The 17,798-nt window shown below is 38.0% G+C and overlaps 1 protein-coding gene across 1 annotated transcript; it reads left to right on the forward strand.

Moving 5' to 3' along the window:
- Positions 1-5,453: 5,453 nt before the first annotated feature.
- Positions 5,454-10,921, forward strand: ssp7 (short spindle 7). Its single transcript, XM_028173927.2, has 3 exons — positions 5,454-5,986; positions 9,334-9,448; positions 10,577-10,921. Exons 1-3 carry the CDS (start codon positions 5,893-5,895, stop codon positions 10,704-10,706), a joined length of 339 nt encoding a protein of 112 aa, XP_028029728.2. The 5' UTR covers positions 5,454-5,892; the 3' UTR covers positions 10,707-10,921.
- Positions 10,922-17,798: the final 6,877 nt, after the last annotated feature.

The following is a 17,798-nucleotide window of genomic DNA, read 5'->3' on the forward strand; positions in this document are numbered from 1 at the left end:
TGAGTTTTATGTTTTATTTTTTTGTTACCTACTTTATTGCAAAATTGCGGTTTGCTATTTTACTCTCGAAGATATTAATTTTTATGTTCAACTTTAAATCGACGCGCGAACCTTGTCGACAGACATCAGTGTGCTAAGTCTTTATTTTTTAAATTCTCGATCACGTAAAAGTAACTGACATTTGAATGCTTCCCTTAGTTTGCCGCTAGGGGCGTTGTTCCAATTTACGCGATCGAGAAGTTAAAAAAAACTCGCACTAAGCACACTGGTGACAACTTTTTTTATTTTACGCTGGGGAATCCCTTTACCGGTCGAGAGGGGTAACAGACCGGATATGTCGGACTCCGGTGCCTCCAGAGAAGAAGAGGGAGAAGAGGAAGACCAAAAAGACCACCAAACTGGTGATACCTGCGTATTCGGAAATTCCGACTACGCCCTATAACGCCTGAGTGCGACTTGATATGCCAGTATTGCAACCCTACAAAATGATTACGTCACGCGTTACCTTTTTAGCTTACGTTACGCACCGGCTTAAAGAGCTAAACGGACATGATACAACCACTCATCACACCAGGTTGTGAGCTCATCTGCCCATCAACAGCAGTTAAAATAAATAGGAATCGTAAAAGTACTGTTTCGATGTAGTCAATCTCCTTCTCTTTCCCAAAAACTTACTACCCTAATCCCGGATTATCCATGTTTATGGGTAGTATGGCGTAATATCTGCTTGGACGGGTGAGTACACTAGATCAGCCTATTCTTAACATGAAGAATTCATGAATTCCGTGCTGAAAATTAGAATAGCCAATTACAATGACAATGAGAGAATATTATAATTCAAAACATTTATTTTCTTCTTTCAACGTCTCACACCCTGTATATGTAATAAAGCCTGAATAAGCAATACAAAATATTTTAGGCATTCTCGTAGTATACATTTTTCAGTTGAAAAATAGTAGTAGTAAGTACCCTGTGATACATAGCTATTTTGTAATTAAGCTGTAAACGGGGTAAAATTATGTATATCTTTTTTTTATTAGGTTCACACAACTGGATAAAATTTGGAGACACAAACATGGAACTTATTTAGAAAAAAATAATACATTATAGAATTCACTATTGTATAACATAAAATTATAACGATAATTTGAATCACGAAACAAACTGTAAGCAGCGGTTTGGCTCTGCCTCTGGCATTGCTGAGGTCCATGGGCGACGGTAACCACTCACTATCGGGTATGTCATATGCACGTCTGTCTACAAGGGCAATAAAGAAAATCAATTTGTGTTCCAAACGTGCGAAATCAATTCTTTTTTTAAAAGATTTTTCAGTAATTACATCAGTTTATATTCAGTAATTATTCCAGTATAACAGCTTATTACTTTCAGGAGAAAAAGTTCTGTTTTCTTTTCAAGTTAAAATGATAAAATATTAATTGGTTTGATATAAACTTTCTAGACGAATGCGTACTAGCTTCAGTTTTTGAAGAGGTAACTTATTTATTGCCCTTGTAGGTAGATGAGCATATGGCCCTCCTGATAGTGAGTGGTTACCGTCGCCCATGGACTTCAGCAATGCCAGGGGCAGAGCCAAGCCGCTGCCTACCGTTGCGTTCTTTAGTGGTACTACAGGAGTCAGAGAGTTCAACTTATCTCCTTATATTAGTAGTAATCAAATGAGCATACCGGTCGAAGCGCCGGTTACGTATGCCGTCACGCTGACCATCGTTACTGGTAGTAGGACCTCTTGTGAGTCCGCACGGGTAGGTACCACCACTCCACATATTTTCGCCGTGGAGCAGTAATGCGTTTCGGTTTGAAGGATGGGGCAGCCGGTGTAACTGTACTGAAACCTTAGAACTTATATCTCAAGGTGGGTGGCGCATTTACGTTGTAGATGTCTATAGGCTCCAGTAACCACTTAACATTAGATGGGCTGTGAGCTCGTCCACTCAACTAAGCAATAAAAAAAAACGGTGGGTCACAAAAGTACTAGTGTGGAGACCTCGTACTGGAAGTCGTAACGTGAGCAGACAACCAACGATTTGGGCCGAGGACCTGGTCAAAGTGGTTGGGTGGGAATGGATGCGAAAGGCAAGAAACGGAAAAGAATGAGGTGCATTCAAAGATACCTACACTCAACATAAGCTCTGTCGTAGCACGAAGTAAGCCGAGTTCCGACGACATTGCGATCGTGTTGTCACCTCTCGGGAATCGTGCCGCGTTTCGTTTTGCTGCCAAACTAATGACCGTCTCCGACAAATCTATACTAATATAAAAAATTGTTTTTACGGATGTTCCGTTATAACTACTGAACCATGCATCCGATTGACTTGAAACTTGGTATCCATGTAGAAAATACATGTACTTAATGGATAGGCTAATATTTATATGAGTGTTGGACTTCCTACTAATAAAAATGACAATAAAAAATAATGTTAGTTTTAAATGTAGAACGAAGCGGGCGAGTACGGCTAGTACATTATAATGATATGGAGTATTTCAGAATGAATAAACAATAAAAGACTTGATTGTGTTTTCTGTGATATAATAAGAAAACAACATTTAAAGCCCTCAATCTCTTTTAAAATTAATATTAAAAATTAAACAGTATTAATAAACTATACAAAACTCAACGCTCTTATTTACTGAATAACAGACTTCATTACTCCATAACACTGAAGAAAATCCTTTTTTTAAACTAAAAAGTTTTAAATAATTAAGGTTTTTCTTTACATAATATATTAATTCAAAAAAATACGTTGACGGATGTTTTTGTCTTCAAAATACCGATACGGCGCCAACAAAACGTCTAGATTTGTTTATAAATCAACTATCATTGAATTAAGAATTAGGTATAAGGCTATTTATATACAAATTTATGGAAATAAATGTGTCTTGTATCTGTTTCCGATTGTGATTTGTTACGTTATCAAAACTTAAACTATTCGAATATGCTTTTGTTGTTGCCATTGAAGATAAACAAGCGCACGGGCCTTTTTGATTGTAAATAGCCACCATCGCGCATGGACATTGGCAATGCCATGATAGCAGTTGCCTATCGTTCAGAAAATGTTGTGAAAATCTTTAAAAACAGAAATTTTATTAATTTTGCAAAAGAAAATATTATTGAATTGAAGATAAATGCAGTGATTCTGGGCAATAGACATGGCACCTTGCTCCTATGGCCCAAATGGTCCAAATTCTCCAGAGCGCTCCCCGTGGTACAAGCCGAATAATATATTTGTTTATTGTTTTATTTTTATTACAATTCGTGTCAAGCGGAGAGAGCGTGAGCGGATAATAACAAAGCGAATGCATCAAAACAACGGCCACTACTACCATATGACCAGCCCTTGTTTGTTTAACTGGTCTCGTGGTAGTACCAGACCAGACGCGAAAACTACGTATCTTCAATTTCCTGCCCTTCTCCCAGTCACCTGGGGTCGGCGCAACATGTTTTCTCCTTCCGTACTCCTCTGTCATATACCATTTCTTAGCTCACATATAGTCTTTCACGCAATCCATCTATTTCTTCTTAGGTCTACCTCTTCCTCTATATCCTTCCACATTCATAGTTAACACTCTCTTACCAACCTCATTTTCATTTCGTCTCATCACATGTCCATACCATCCCTAACGCGCACTTCTCAACTTCTCTGTCTCATGTGTCACTTTCAGACTTCCTTTAACATATTCATTCCATATTCTATCCATTCACGTTACTCCACACACCCATCGCAACATTCGCATCTCTGCTGCATGCAATCGCCTTTCATCCTATCTACTCTCTCTCTACGTATCGTTCTAAAAAAAATTTCCCTTCCTATTTTAACTACTTCATAATATATACACCAGGTGAGTAGGTGAGCTCACGGGTCTCTAGCCTGTGGACGTTGCTAACACTAGCCATGGCAAGAGCAGTGCTTCGCAGAATCTACTAGGGGATCGGAAACGCGACCGACTAAGAAGATCCGACGAGAAACTAAGTAGATTGTGTCTGCCGATCAGTTTACTCACCGAACCCTTCGTCGCAAACGACGCGTTCGACGAGAACGATGACCGGTGCTTGAGGTACCTAGAAGCACCGTTAGTGGGTCGGGAGGATCCGAAATGACATGTATCGTTCAACGTATTGCCGGTGCGCTTTGAAGGGTGGAACAGATGTAATGTAAAATTGTGACTTAGACTTAAACTATATTAACTACTAGCTGTCATTATACTATACTAGCCATACTTGTCCGCTTCGCTGGGAATTTAAAATTAACATTATTATTTCTCACCCCCCCAAACATTCTCATCATTAACGCCCCCGCAACTGGTGTAGGGAGTCCAACACTCATATAAATATTAGCCTATCCATTAAGTTCATGTATTTAGTACATGGATACCAAGTTTCGTTAATCAGATGCATTGTTCAGTAGCTATAACAGAACATCCGTAAAAACCACTGTAGATTTATTTATTAGTATAGATAAGTTCAAGGTGGGAGGCGGCATTTCAGGCGACAACTACTTCGAGTGTAGAAAGGCTATCTGGTTTAAGCGACATTTTTTACATATTACAGGAGAACCATTTCAAGATTAAAATATGGAAAAAATATCCTAACGAAAAAAACTTCTTCAGCTATTTGATTAGAGTTTTGAATAGAGTAAACTTAATTGAAGTTCAATTAAAAACATCGAACTGTTGATGCTAATACCAAATAAAACGCACCTTTAATTACAAAGATTTAAATCTACTAGAGGTCCCGCAGTAGTCGAAATTCGACTATAATTAATTGGAATTGTAAGTTTGTACACTGCTATGATTGTATCTTATACTTCTATAATCACAAATTTTGCTAAGACTACACTATAAAAAATATTAACAAACACAAACAATATTTAATCTATTCTAAATTTGACAACAGACGCCAAGAACAAAAGTTTGACAATAAATAGTATGCATGCGTGTGTGCGTCAAATACATGGTATGTAGTGTGTGTAACGTTTTCTTTATTGATTTAATGTATCTTTTATGCATTATTTAAAAAAAATATTAGCATTGTGCACTTCTTCTCTATATTCTCTATAAGTGTGGAAAATTTCATACTCCTCCGTCCGCGCAATTTTCGTAAAAAGCTTCACGTATTAATATATAGATAAGATAAATTTCGCGAAATATGCGAAATGTCACTTAATACATATTTTCCCTACCTATTCGCTGGTAACCTAAGAGCCTATTGCAGCTATTATGCTCTAGCTAGTATATGAGCTCACGGAGTCAACCTTAGAAAGTTTGCTAACACTAGTCCTAGCAAGAGCAGTGCTTCGCTGTATCGACCATCAGATCGGAATCACGACCCACTACGAAAATCCGGCAAGAAACTCAGTGGGCTAACTTAATACATGATGGGTGATCTCGTTCACAAATCAATGCAATAAATATACAATTTTTTTTTTTTTTTTTTATTGCTTATATGTGTGGACGAGCTCACAGCCCACCTGATATTAAGTGGTTACTGGAGCCCATAGACATCTACAACGTAAATGCGCCACCCACCTTGAGATATAAGTTCTAAGGTCTCAGTATAATTACAACGGCTGCCCCACCCTTCAAACCGAAACGCATTACTGCTTCACGGCAGAAATAGGCGGGGTGGTGGTACCTACCCGTGCGGACTCACAAGAGGTCCTACCACTAGTAATTACGCAAATTATAATTTTGCGGGTTTGATTTTTATTGCACGATGCTATTCCTTCACCGTGGAAGTCAATCGTGAACAAAATATATATGCATATATGTATAAGTAGGTATCCATTGCCATAAATCACTCTATAACGACCTATTTAAAAGCCACCCGACCTCTTGACATTTGCTTGAATGCGTTAGGCGCCATTTCAGTGCAAGATGTGGCAAGGCGCCGCTGTGTGTTGGGCTCTGGTGTCAGTGGTACTGGCTTCGATAACTATAGGTCCTTTAGAACCGATACCGGATAAATTAAGTGAGTACAACAATTAGTTTTGTTATTATTAAAACTACTACAGACTAGTATTGGTAAATTGTTTGCTGTCCTCACAAACCGCAGTCATGACAGAACTTCGTTCGATTCAAACTCGTATTTATTGGTAAGTAAATTAGGTTAAGTTTTGATTAGTGATTAGATTTGACGATTTTTCGCGTGCGCCCGGTTAACGCATCCATTAATTTTGAACAGATTTCAAAACGAGGAAGCGGTGTACATTCGATCGTATTTTTTATGTTTATTACCTTATACTTTTTTTCTAAATTTACCAATTTTTATGATTATTTTTTTTTTAATTGAAAAATAGTGCTTCTTATTGGAGTCTCAATTTTCTCAAGATATGACGCATAATTTTTGAGTTATCGTTAATAATAAATATTCAGTTCATTTCGACTACATTGATGATATTCACATTTTAATTGGTTGAAGTCGGTTTTGTATATTTTTTTATTTTTTTTATTTCATAGATGTGTGGACGAGCTCCCAGCCCATCTGGTATTAAGTGGCTACCGCAGCCCATAAACATCTATAACGTAAATGCTGCCACCCACCTTGAGATATGAGTTCTAAGTCTCAGTATAGTTACAATGGCTGCCCTATCCTTCAAACCGAAACGCATTACTTCTTCACGGCAAAAATAGGCAGGGTGGCGTACCTACCCGTGCGAGCTCACACGAGGTCCTGCCACCAGTATTTCGAATGAGGTGAGTTACGGCATCAGCCGTAAGTGTTCGCCAAAATATCTAGAAATTGTCGAAAACAAATGGATTATGAGAACACTACTCATCTAGCTACCCTCTAGTCCTGTCTTGCATTGCACGCAGTGTGCAGTGAGAGTCAGCTGTCCGCGGGTCTCCGGGACACTGATGCTCTATACGCTTGATATCATTTGCTAGATGGAGAGTGAGAATTTGTTTAAGATGAAACAAAACGTGCTTTTCATTCCTGATTGTTTTTCCCGTTATCTGGAATGCGAATGGAAGTCGAGAACTGATTTTTTTATTGCGTAATCGGATGAAACAATATCCTTCTTCAAACGAGGCTTGTGGAGAGTATTAAACGGTAGGCAGCGGCTTGGCTCTGCCCCGGGCATTGCTGAAGTCCATGAGCGACGGTAACCACTCACCATCAGGTGGGCCGTATGCCTACAAGGGCAATAAAAAAAAAACAAATGCAGTGCCCCCCTAATAGTACGCACATAGCGGGTCTAATATTGTATTATTCTTATTAATCCAAATTTATTTTGGAAGATCTGATGTAATTGCTCTAGGCAGTGGCCTAAAATTAAAAATCCAATAGGACAGTATTTTGAAAGTCTTCAACAGACAGGCTGTCTGTCTTAACAATTTGTAGACAAACTGCTTCATATTAGCAATTGGCATCAACTTTTAGTTCAACTACAATGTTTTTTTTTATTGCTTAGATGGGTGGACGAGCTCGCAGCCCATTTGGTACTAAGTGGTTACCGGAGTCCATAGACATTTATAACGTAAATGCCGCCACCCACCTTGAGATATCAGTTCTCATTCTCAGTATAGTTACAACGGCTGCCCCACTCTTCAAACCGAAACGCATTACTGCTTCACGGCCGAAATAGGCAGGACGGTGGTACCTACCCGCGCAAACTTACAAGAGGTCCTACCACCAGTAATTACGCAAATTATAATTTTGCGAGTTTGATTTTTATTACACGATGTTATTCCTTCACTGTGGAAGTCAATCGTGAACATTTATTGAGTATGTATTTCATTAAAAAAAATTGTACCCGCCTGGGATTCGAACACTGGTGCATCGCTCAAGACGAATGCACCGGACGTGTTATCCTTTAGGCCACGACGACTTCAAATGCTGTTTACTACAGCGATTCCCTCTTTGTCTTCTGCCGATCTCACTATGATTAACTCTCTATTGGAGCTGACCTAGTCAGACCATCGCAATTCATGTCTTCTTTACAGCTTCTTTTCGGCAAATTTTTCGGCCACGATCATCCTCTATAAACTATCATCTAACCCGCAATAAACAATATCATAATGCTAATCAAAGAATTTTACATACCTCAAGAGAAAAAAAAAACCATAATTGAAGCACGTCTAGTCAGCAAAACCAGTTCTTATTTTAATATAATGCTAATAATCTCGGCCATTACAAAGACATTTGAATGCCTCAGAATAGATTAAATCTTAAGATGACATTTCGACGTGTGAAATAAAAATTCCACTTTTTTTTTTTATATAGTCTACATTTAAATCAACCTATTCTATATACATAAATAAAAATTAACGTTTCCATCTATCCTAAATTCGTCAGTCTTCCATCTAATTGTCATTTACTTGGTACAGTTTTAGATAGATTTCTGTCACAGCACCATCTATCACTATAGATAGCGCACGGGTAGTATCTAGAAGTCGATTTTTAACATACAATTAGCTGTTACAATAAAACACATTATTTAATATAATAAGTATATCATCGAAATCAAGAAACAAGGTCAACACTAAAAATATAGACAGACACTACAAATGATGTAAGGTGGAGAGAGAGTCCCATAAGAAGAAATAGAGGCAGGATCATGAATTGATGGGTGGTTGATGTCCTAAAAGTAAACGACAGGAGATGGATGGAAATGACACAAATTATTATTATATATATTTTTAATTATTTCTAATAGGGCTTCATAAGTGAAACATAAGTCGTCATGACTCTAAAAAGATAAGTAAATACAGAGTCATATACCTTTTTGAAGTAAGAGTTTTATCGAGGTTGTGATTTGTAATTAGATGAAAAGGAAATTATCCGAAAAACGACATTAAAAAGAGACTAACTTATAAAACTGCAGAAGCGAGAGAGTAAGATAAAATTCTACAATATTTCATGAATTTCTAGCGCGTACTTTTTGCTCTCAAAATCAGACAAGCTGTCCACTAAACCCATAACTCACCTGATGATGCGTAGTGGAGAAGTGGTTTTAATTTATTAGTACACATGTAGCGATGGCAAATATGTATATGATGAATGACAATGAAAATTAATGTGTCTTCTTTTCAACCTTAGTTTTCTTTGATATAAATGTAGGATTAGTAAGAACGAAACGTAAGAAAATAGGTGTAGAACGGAACGCTAAGAGAGAGAAAACGGTAAGAAATGGAAAAGAGAATGATACACAGAATGACAGAGAAAAGGAAGATGGCCAGGACGGTTAAAAATGAGCAAGGCAAGCAAATTATTTTTATAACAGAAGATTTTGGAGCAGTGGCAGTTTCATTTTATGCGCTTGTTTATTATTAAGTATTATTAAGATAATTAAATTAATTTCCGCGCACTTACAGAGGATGCTGAGGGCTGCTATATTTCAGATTTAGACGTCCTGTTAGCCTTCAATGAAACACTCAACACGGAATGCCAGGAGATATCGTGTGACATCAAAGCGGTCACTTACACCTCGTGAGTATTACAACTCGGGGTCTTTTTAGCCTGTACGAGCCAATGAATTTATGGCACATTTATCCATATACATATAGAGTATCGAAACCTACTAAAACTAAGCCAGCATTCATCAGGAGACAAGATTAAAGTCTTTTTTTTTGGTCAGGAGGTAATCGCCGGACTCCCACTCTACACTGGGGATGGCGGGTGGGATATGTCGGAGGATTAAAGTCTGGCTTGTTTTTAAATGAACCAAGCTATCCTTCAAATGTATTCGTGTTCACAGCGTTCTCTTTCGAATGTATTTATATTTAAAAAAAATCTATTTCGTCCACTTAAAATACGTTATTGCCTAAAAAAAATTATATCGGTCACATGATTGATAGTATATTTTGTGACGCGCCAGTTGCACTGATGTGGAATGATAAGCAGACGAAGCCAAGTAAATAAGTAGCTAATAGACATGCTTTTTAGCGACACCCCTGTATGTACCTTTACAAAGCCAGAAGAAAATACTCACATAATCTGCATTCTTTAAACAAAGCCTTCTTGAAAAAATGTTTGTTATTTTTATTTTATTTACTTGTAGTATAAAGTCGTTTAAGGTACTGATGAAGTTTTTTTTTTGGTGGTAGAACGTATTGTGGGGCCACAGGGTAGGTGCCACCAGTCTGTCCATAGCTGACGCGAAGCTGACAAGAGAACTTTTTTGCTGGTGGTAGGACCTCTCGTGAGTCCGCACGGGTAGGTAACCCGCCTTGCTTATTTCTGCCGTGAAGCAGTAATGCGTTTCGGTTTGAAAGGTTGGGCAGCCGTTGTAACTATACTTGAGACCTTAGAACTTATATCTCAAGATGGGTGGCGCATTTACGTTTTAGATGTCATTGGGCTCCGGTAACCACTTAACAACCAGGTGGGCTCTGAGATAGTACTGCCCATATAAGCGATAAAAAAATGGTTCTTATGCTTAAAACTTCTGCGAAGCAGTCTTGCATTTCAGCTTCGTGGATAAGAGAGTCGATGTCATAATACAATTAAGATATCAAATGTAAAAGTTTCGAACCACTGCCTAATAACATAAATATTTCAGAAGCCCTTTTAGACGATTTCGAAGCTACAATGTGTCAAATCTTCTCAATCTTCCAGATGCGGATTAATGAGAGCAACAGAACCGTGTGAGGTATTAGAAGATAAGGACAAGCCCTATCCTGAGTGTTGCCCACGCATCAAGTGCCCTGACTTAGTTAATCCAACGGAATTAGTGTCGACTGAATGATTATAAAATAGTTTTAATAGTTTAAAAATGAAATGGTATAATGTAGTTAATGTACCTAATTGAAATGTACAAATGGCAAAATGTCTCGACCATTGTAATGTTGTAACTGATGTTTGTTTTTTAAAATATGTACTTCATAGTCAATGTCTATTTATATAATGAATTATATGATTTGTAAAACTTTATTAATTTTATTACATATTCGAAACACTTAACAGTAATTTAGTACCAATTTATTTATTATAAAAACAAGAACACAATATTCCTAACCTAACCTATTTAGTACCATACTTATAACTTTTGTATTCTAATTAAAAAAGAACAAAATGCGTTATGAGAAATTAATAATTTCTTATTATTTAATAATACATTTATTATTATTTCTGACGTTCCGAATATACTTTACAGTTTTCGTGTGCACGATAGCCATAAAGTTAATCTTTATTGCTTCTACGACTCGCTAAAACTGAAGAAAACACCAAAAGCGATATTTCAACGAAATTTATTGAATGTTATATTAATCTTCTTCTTTTGAGTCGGTCTCTTCATTACTGAAGGTCGTGTCTAATCTAAAATGTGGACCACTCGATGCACAATGCTTCCCCACGTCTTCCTGTCCACGGCGGTCATTATATTGGAAGGCCGGTGAGCGTCTTAACCAGATCAGACCAGCGGATAGGTGAGCGTCCGCGTGATCTTCTCCCGTCCAGTTATATTAATAGTAAAATTTATTAAAAAATTGTAGACTGCGGGGGGCGCCGCAGAGCCAAAACGAGCCGCAGAGAATAATGTCATTCAAGATGTGGTACATCTGGTTTCGAGTCTTATCCGCTTATGACATGATGTGATTGATTGATCTGTATGCGCAGAACTAAACATAATAAATAATAATAAAATTAAAATAAAAAGCCTTTTATTTCTTTTATTTTTAAAAAAAGTGACATTACAGAACTTATACAAATTGTTAATAATACGTTAATAATAATAGGTACTAATTATAATAGAATTCTTAATATAATGTGTATAATATTAGTCGGATCGCTTAAGTTCATAAAATTATAGTAAAAGATATAAAAAAGGTTATATTAATTTAGCGTGCAGGCATGCAAGAACCCCTCTTATGTGAGGGTGAAGGCCTCCTCCAGACTTTTCCATTTGTCTTCATTCTTCCAGTTAATTGTCTTCCAGTTTTTACCAGCGATTTTTATTATATTGTTGTCCCAACGCGTTACCGGTCTTCCTTTCCTTCTAATACCTGCAGGCCCCCGCCATAGCGTGAGTCTGCAGGTCCAGCGGTAATCGCTCATCCTGGCTACATGGCCTGCCCAGCGCCACTTTAACTTTTGTAAGAAATTTAGTGCATCTATAATTTTAGTCTTTTTCCGTATGACATTATGTGGGATTTTTTGTATTTTTCTCACATTCGTAATGCTTCTCTCCATACTTCGTTGACAGGACCTGATTTTGTTCTGTAAGCGTAGCGTGTATTCCCACGTTTGGCAACCGTAGGTAATAGAGGGGAGTAGGCATGTGTCCATTCGTTTATTTTTTAAGTTAATAGGCATCGTTCCTTTTAGTATGTCTTTAAACTCCAGAATTTTTCCATGCGCCTGAAATCCTACGTTCAACTTCTAATTCATTGTTTTGTTTTCCAAAGGAAATTTGTTTGCCTAAGTACTTCACTACTACTACACTTCATAGCTTTTCCAAACCCACTTTTAGCGAGTGTATCATTGATCCATCTCTTTAGCACTTTCAGATAATAGAATTATATCGTCCGCAAATCTTAGATGGTTGATGAAATTGCCGTTAATATTCAGCCCTGTTCTTTCCCAATTTAGTTTGCTGAAGACCATCTCCAGTACCGCTATGAAAATTTTCGGAGATAGTGGGTCGCCTTGTCTCGCCTTATGGGTATCGGTGGTCCTGTCGTCCCAAAGTTCGACTCTACTTGTGCAGTTGTTGTACAAATACTTTATTATTTCGATATATTTGTGTTCAACGCGTTGTGAGATTAGGGCGGTCCATATAGAAGAGTGTCGGATTGTGTCGAAGGCTTTCCGATAATCGATAAACACTACATAGAGTGGTTTCTGATATTCATTATATTTTTCGACAATTTGTTCGATTGCGTGGATATGGTCTATTGTAGAATATCCACGTCTGAAACCAGCTTGCTCTATTGGTTGGTGTTCCTCTATTCTCTTACTAATCCTCTTTTCGATTATTGATGAAAAAAGTTTGTAGAGTGTGGGTAGCAGACTGATAGGACGATAATTGCCTATATCAGTGGGATCGCCCTTTTTGTAGAGTAGAATCATGTTCGACTCTGACCATTGAAAAGGTGTGGTGCCTGATTCTAATATAGAGTTAAAGAGCTGTGTCAGAGGATGTGCAAGATATTTAGAACCTATTTTTATTGCCTCGTTAGTGATTCCATCGGGTCCTGGACATTTTTCAGCTTTCAGTCTTTTAATTCCTTCTATAACTTCTAAATCATCTATCTTTTTTATCTGTGAGACGTCTTCCGCTGGTGATTGTATGCTGGTGCTGACAGATATATTTGTAAAGTTTTGGACTTGACAATCATACAGTTTTTTGTAGAAATTGGTTGCGGTTTTCATAATATCAGTCCTATTATGTGATAGTTTATCTGACTCTTTTAGTTGCTTAATCCAAGGCTTGTTGGTAATTAGCTCCTTATACGCTTTTTTAATGCTCCCAGTAGTACTTATATGTTTTTCAAATGTTTTTGATCGATGGAGCATGTAGTCTCTCCTTATGTTCTTACTTATGAGTTTATATAAAGCTTTTAGTTCATTTTTCAATGCTCTTGTTTTTGGTTTGGTTACATGTAGTTGCTGTCTCCGATCCATGAGTTTCCTAGTATAGGCTGATATTACACTACGTTCAGTAGTGTGTTGTTGGGTGTTTTGTGCGCTACTTAGACTTTTTCTATGCCTCGATTTATATTATCGTAGTTTTCTTGTATAGTGGCATCCTCTTTATTTTGCAGTGGGTCTTCTTGCTTTTCTAAACACAGTTTGTATGATGATATTTCCATCTCGGTTTTCAATGTTTTTCCTAAACAGTTTGTGTATTTTGCACAGCTTTTCGTAATTTTTTGTAGTATAAAAGTTGCCCTTACAAGTCTATGGTCGGTGGGAAAGTTCACATTTAAAACTTGCACATTTAGAACATTTTTATCCAGATTTGTTAATATGTAATCGATTTCATTCTTTGTATTTCCATCTGGAGATCTCCGGGTCTTTTTTTTTGGTTTTTTGAAGAAGGTGTTTGTAATGCTCAGTTTATTTTCGTGTGCAAAATCAATCAGGCGCTCACCTCTATTATTCTCTATACCTCTATTATTTCTCACCCCATATCCATGATTTTTCATTATCAAGCTCTCTTCTGGTCTAGGATTCCCAATTTTAGAGTTAAACTCGCCCATAACTATTATGTTCTTAACTGTCTTTCTTAAAGTTTCATTAATAGTATCATAGAACCGTTCCACCTCGTCTTCATTCGAAGCCTCTGTGGGTGCATAGACTTGTAGTATATTTAGTTGATATCCATTTATGTTTAGTTTTAGAAGAGCTATTCGCTCTGATACTCCATTAAACTGACGATGTTTCTTTTGAGATATTTCTTTACAATAAAGCCGACACCATATAATCCTCGTGTTTCCCCCTTATAACAAAATCGTCGTACCCCCTGACCGATGTTCCAACACGTCGGATCTCAGAGAGGCCGACTACGTCATATGTTGTGTTTTTCAAAGAGTCAATCAGTTCTATTAATCGGTGATTTGTTGATAAGGTTCTCATATTATATGTTGCCACTTGGAATAAGTCGTTTTTAGTGTGTTTTCTCCTAGTAGGGTTTTCTGGAGGGTTTTGGTCGATCTCTCCCGCGGTGACCGGCCATGGTTGGGAGATGAGGTGTCGGAGGGGCCTTTCTTAATTGTTATTCTTTGTTGTTGTTAATTTGTGTTCCATTTTTTTGTTTGTTTTCAGGCTGATCGTGAGAGGTTTCAGTGGGAATATAGTTGAACTTTTGTTTTTGTATAATAAAATCCTTCATGTTTGATGTCTTGTTCTTTTTGTACGTTTGTTTTTGATCTTTTTTTACTATTTGGTTGTTTACATAGAACTCTGGTGATTCAGATAAGTTTCTTTTATTATTGTGACTACGAGAATGTTGCTGTTCTTTAATCCTTTAATATGATCAGTTTGTCATAACTGAGGTAGGCCTTATTTCCTAATTGTTTCTCTTTTCTCAGTTGATCAAGGAGCTCTTTACGCTTACTTAGGATAGAACTAAACATACGCAGCCCAAAAAATATAATTACAAACTTATTTCCGCCGCGAATGCGTTTCGGTTTGAAGGGTGAAGCAGCCGTTGTAACTATACTGAGACCTTAGAACTCATATCTCAAGGCGGGTGGCGGCATATGTAGAAGTCTATGGGCTCCGGTAACCACTTAACACTAAGGCTGTGATCTCGTCCACCTATCTATGTAATAAAATAATAAAAAGGCACCAACTAGCTTGTGAGTAACCAAATTATGATGAGATAATTGCATTTGAAGTCGTCGTGGAAAAGATAAGACGTCCGGTGCATTCGCGTTGAAGCGATGCACCGCTGTTCGAATCCCGCAGGCGGGTACCAATTTTTCTAATGAAATACGTACTCATTAAATGTTCACGATTGACTTCCGCGGTGAAGGAATAACATCATGTAATAAAAGTGAAACCCGCAAAATTATAATTTGCGTAATTACTGGTGGTAGGACCTGTTGTGAGTCCACGCGGGTAGGTACTACCACCCCGCCTATTTCTGCCGTGAAGCAGTGATGCGTTTCGGTTCGAAGGGTGGGGCAGCCGTTGTAACTGTACTGAGACCTTACAACTTGTATCTCAGGGTGGGTAGCGCATTTACGTTGTAGATGTCTATGGGCTTCAGTAACCACTTAACGCCAGGTGGGCTGTGAGCTCGTCCACCCATGAAAGCAATAAAAAAAAAATTAAAAAAAAAAATTGTTAACCTTTGTGCTCGCGTAATTAATCAGATAATAAAGTACCTAATAAATACAGTGATTCGATTCGCCACTGCTGACGGCGGACGATACGCGCTATCAATCTAGGTTACAGCAACATACATAGGTCAAACCACAGTCGTCCAGTAATTAGTGAAATTATTACAGTGTGCTCAGTGCGAGTTTTTTAACGTTCTCGATAGCGTAAAAGTTAACACAATTTTGTATGGAGTTGGAACGTCTGCCTACGTTTGCCGCTAGGGGTGCTGTCCCAACTGCATACAAATTTGAGTTAACCTTTGATCGCGATGATCGCTGCGAGAGACAAAACAATTTTTTTTTCGAGTCGTTCGCTTAAACATCCGTCGCTTCCTTTCAAGTGGTTGGTGATTGCGCGAACAATCCAAGCGACTCGCAGGACTGTGAGGAAAATGGAGAGGGAAATTTTTAAACGTGCTGATAATTATTGTCATTTTAATGTAGTGGTCGTCACACTTTTCTGGTCAAGGGCCACATAGGACAATGTGAGGTATCACTGCGGGCCACACATTTTTGGACTGCTTAGTTGACCACCAATCAATTGACAAATTTAATATCAAATGTCAAAAGGCGACTGTCCCAGAAATAAATCAATTATAATAATTATTTATGCAACGCGGGTAGCTTATTAGTTAGGAATAGGCGTGAAAACATATCTGTAATGAAAAAGATCGTAAATATATTAAATTAGTTTTTTTTTATTTCTACTAAAATTGTTTGCTCTGCCGCGGGCCGCAGAAATATCGTCCAGGGGCCGAAGCGGCCCGCGGGCCTTAGTTTGACGACCACGGTTTTAATAGATTCATATTACTCTGAAGCTGTGAATTGTCAGTATACAGGAACAGTACTAATCTCGGTCAAGATTAAATAAATAGGTGAATAATAAAAAAACAATGCGACATCCCACCCGCCTCTCCCTTCCAGAGCCAGTCTGAAAGTAGTAACATTTTCTACTATAAATAAAAAACATCCTCTTAAAACCACAACTCGAAATCCATATGGCGAATGTTGCTTGGCAACAAAAACTTTTCGATTTTAATATCCACATTCTATTTCAGGTGATGATTCAATCAAAGCACAGCTAACTACTAAAAAGCCTCGAAACTAGTACCTATTTAGTTATTGATGAAGTAAATTAGCATAAATGTAATCCAAACAAAACGTATTTACCTCGGGCTGATTGTTTTTTTGCTTGTTTTCCTTATTAATATTTCCTACCTAAATCGAACGTACTAAGGTACTGATTTTGAAGTTTTTACAAAAACACTGTTTGTGCCTGTATTTAAGTGCATACCTTTCTTTCGGTAGGCAGCGGCTTGGCTCTGCCCCTGGCATTGCTGAAGTCCATGAGCGACGGTAACCACTCACCATCAGGTGGGCCGTAAGCTCGTCTGCCTACAAGGGCAATAAAAAAATAAAAAAAAACCTTTGTATTAACGGTGGCTATGTAGGGAGATACCGGGATATTGGTCTGGCCACGGATGTTGTGACCCGACTTAATAACAATTGAAAAGGGAGAGGATATTACCATATAGCTACCTGTTAACATCATCATCATCAGCCCACAGACGTCCTATGTTGAACATAGGTATCCCTCAAGGTTCACAATTACGACCGGTCCTCCACAACGCCGCCAGTAGATTACCGCGACCTTGAGCAGGTCGTCGGTCTACCTCGTGGGAGGTCTGGCCTACGCACGCTGCGTTTTCCGGTGCAGTGGCGATGTGTTCTTCAACATGCCCTACCAACCTTCACTTGAAACAATGCTTCGGACTATGTCAGTTACCTAGGTTCTTCTACGAATCTCGTCATTCCTGATTCGGTCTCGCAGGGAAACTCCGAGTATAGCCCTCTTCATTGCCGTTCTGATAAGGCCTGTTGCTATCGACCATGTCTCACTGCCTATATCATCACTGGCAACATCATCAACATTGAAGTCTGATGAATTAATGTTCCTCATATTTCAGCATGAAGCAGAAACGTGGACTATATTACGTCGGGGAAGCTTAGAG

Source organism: Bombyx mandarina, chromosome 15, assembly GCF_030267445.1.
Source record: "Bombyx mandarina strain Sakado chromosome 15, ASM3026744v2".
Taxonomy (NCBI): Eukaryota; Metazoa; Arthropoda; class Insecta; order Lepidoptera; family Bombycidae; genus Bombyx; species Bombyx mandarina.

Bases quoted from the DNA above. Each gene is read 5' to 3' on its own strand.
- ssp7 (XM_028173927.2), top strand. From the start codon at position 5,893: ATGTGGCAAGGCGCCGCTGTGTGTTGGGCTCTGGTGTCAGTGGTACTG. The intron at 5,987-9,333 runs GTGAGTACAACA...GCGCACTTACAG, and splicing joins ACCGATACCGGATAAATTAA to AGGATGCTGAGGGCTGCTAT. The intron at 9,449-10,576 runs GTGAGTATTACA...TCAATCTTCCAG, and splicing joins AAAGCGGTCACTTACACCTC to ATGCGGATTAATGAGAGCAA.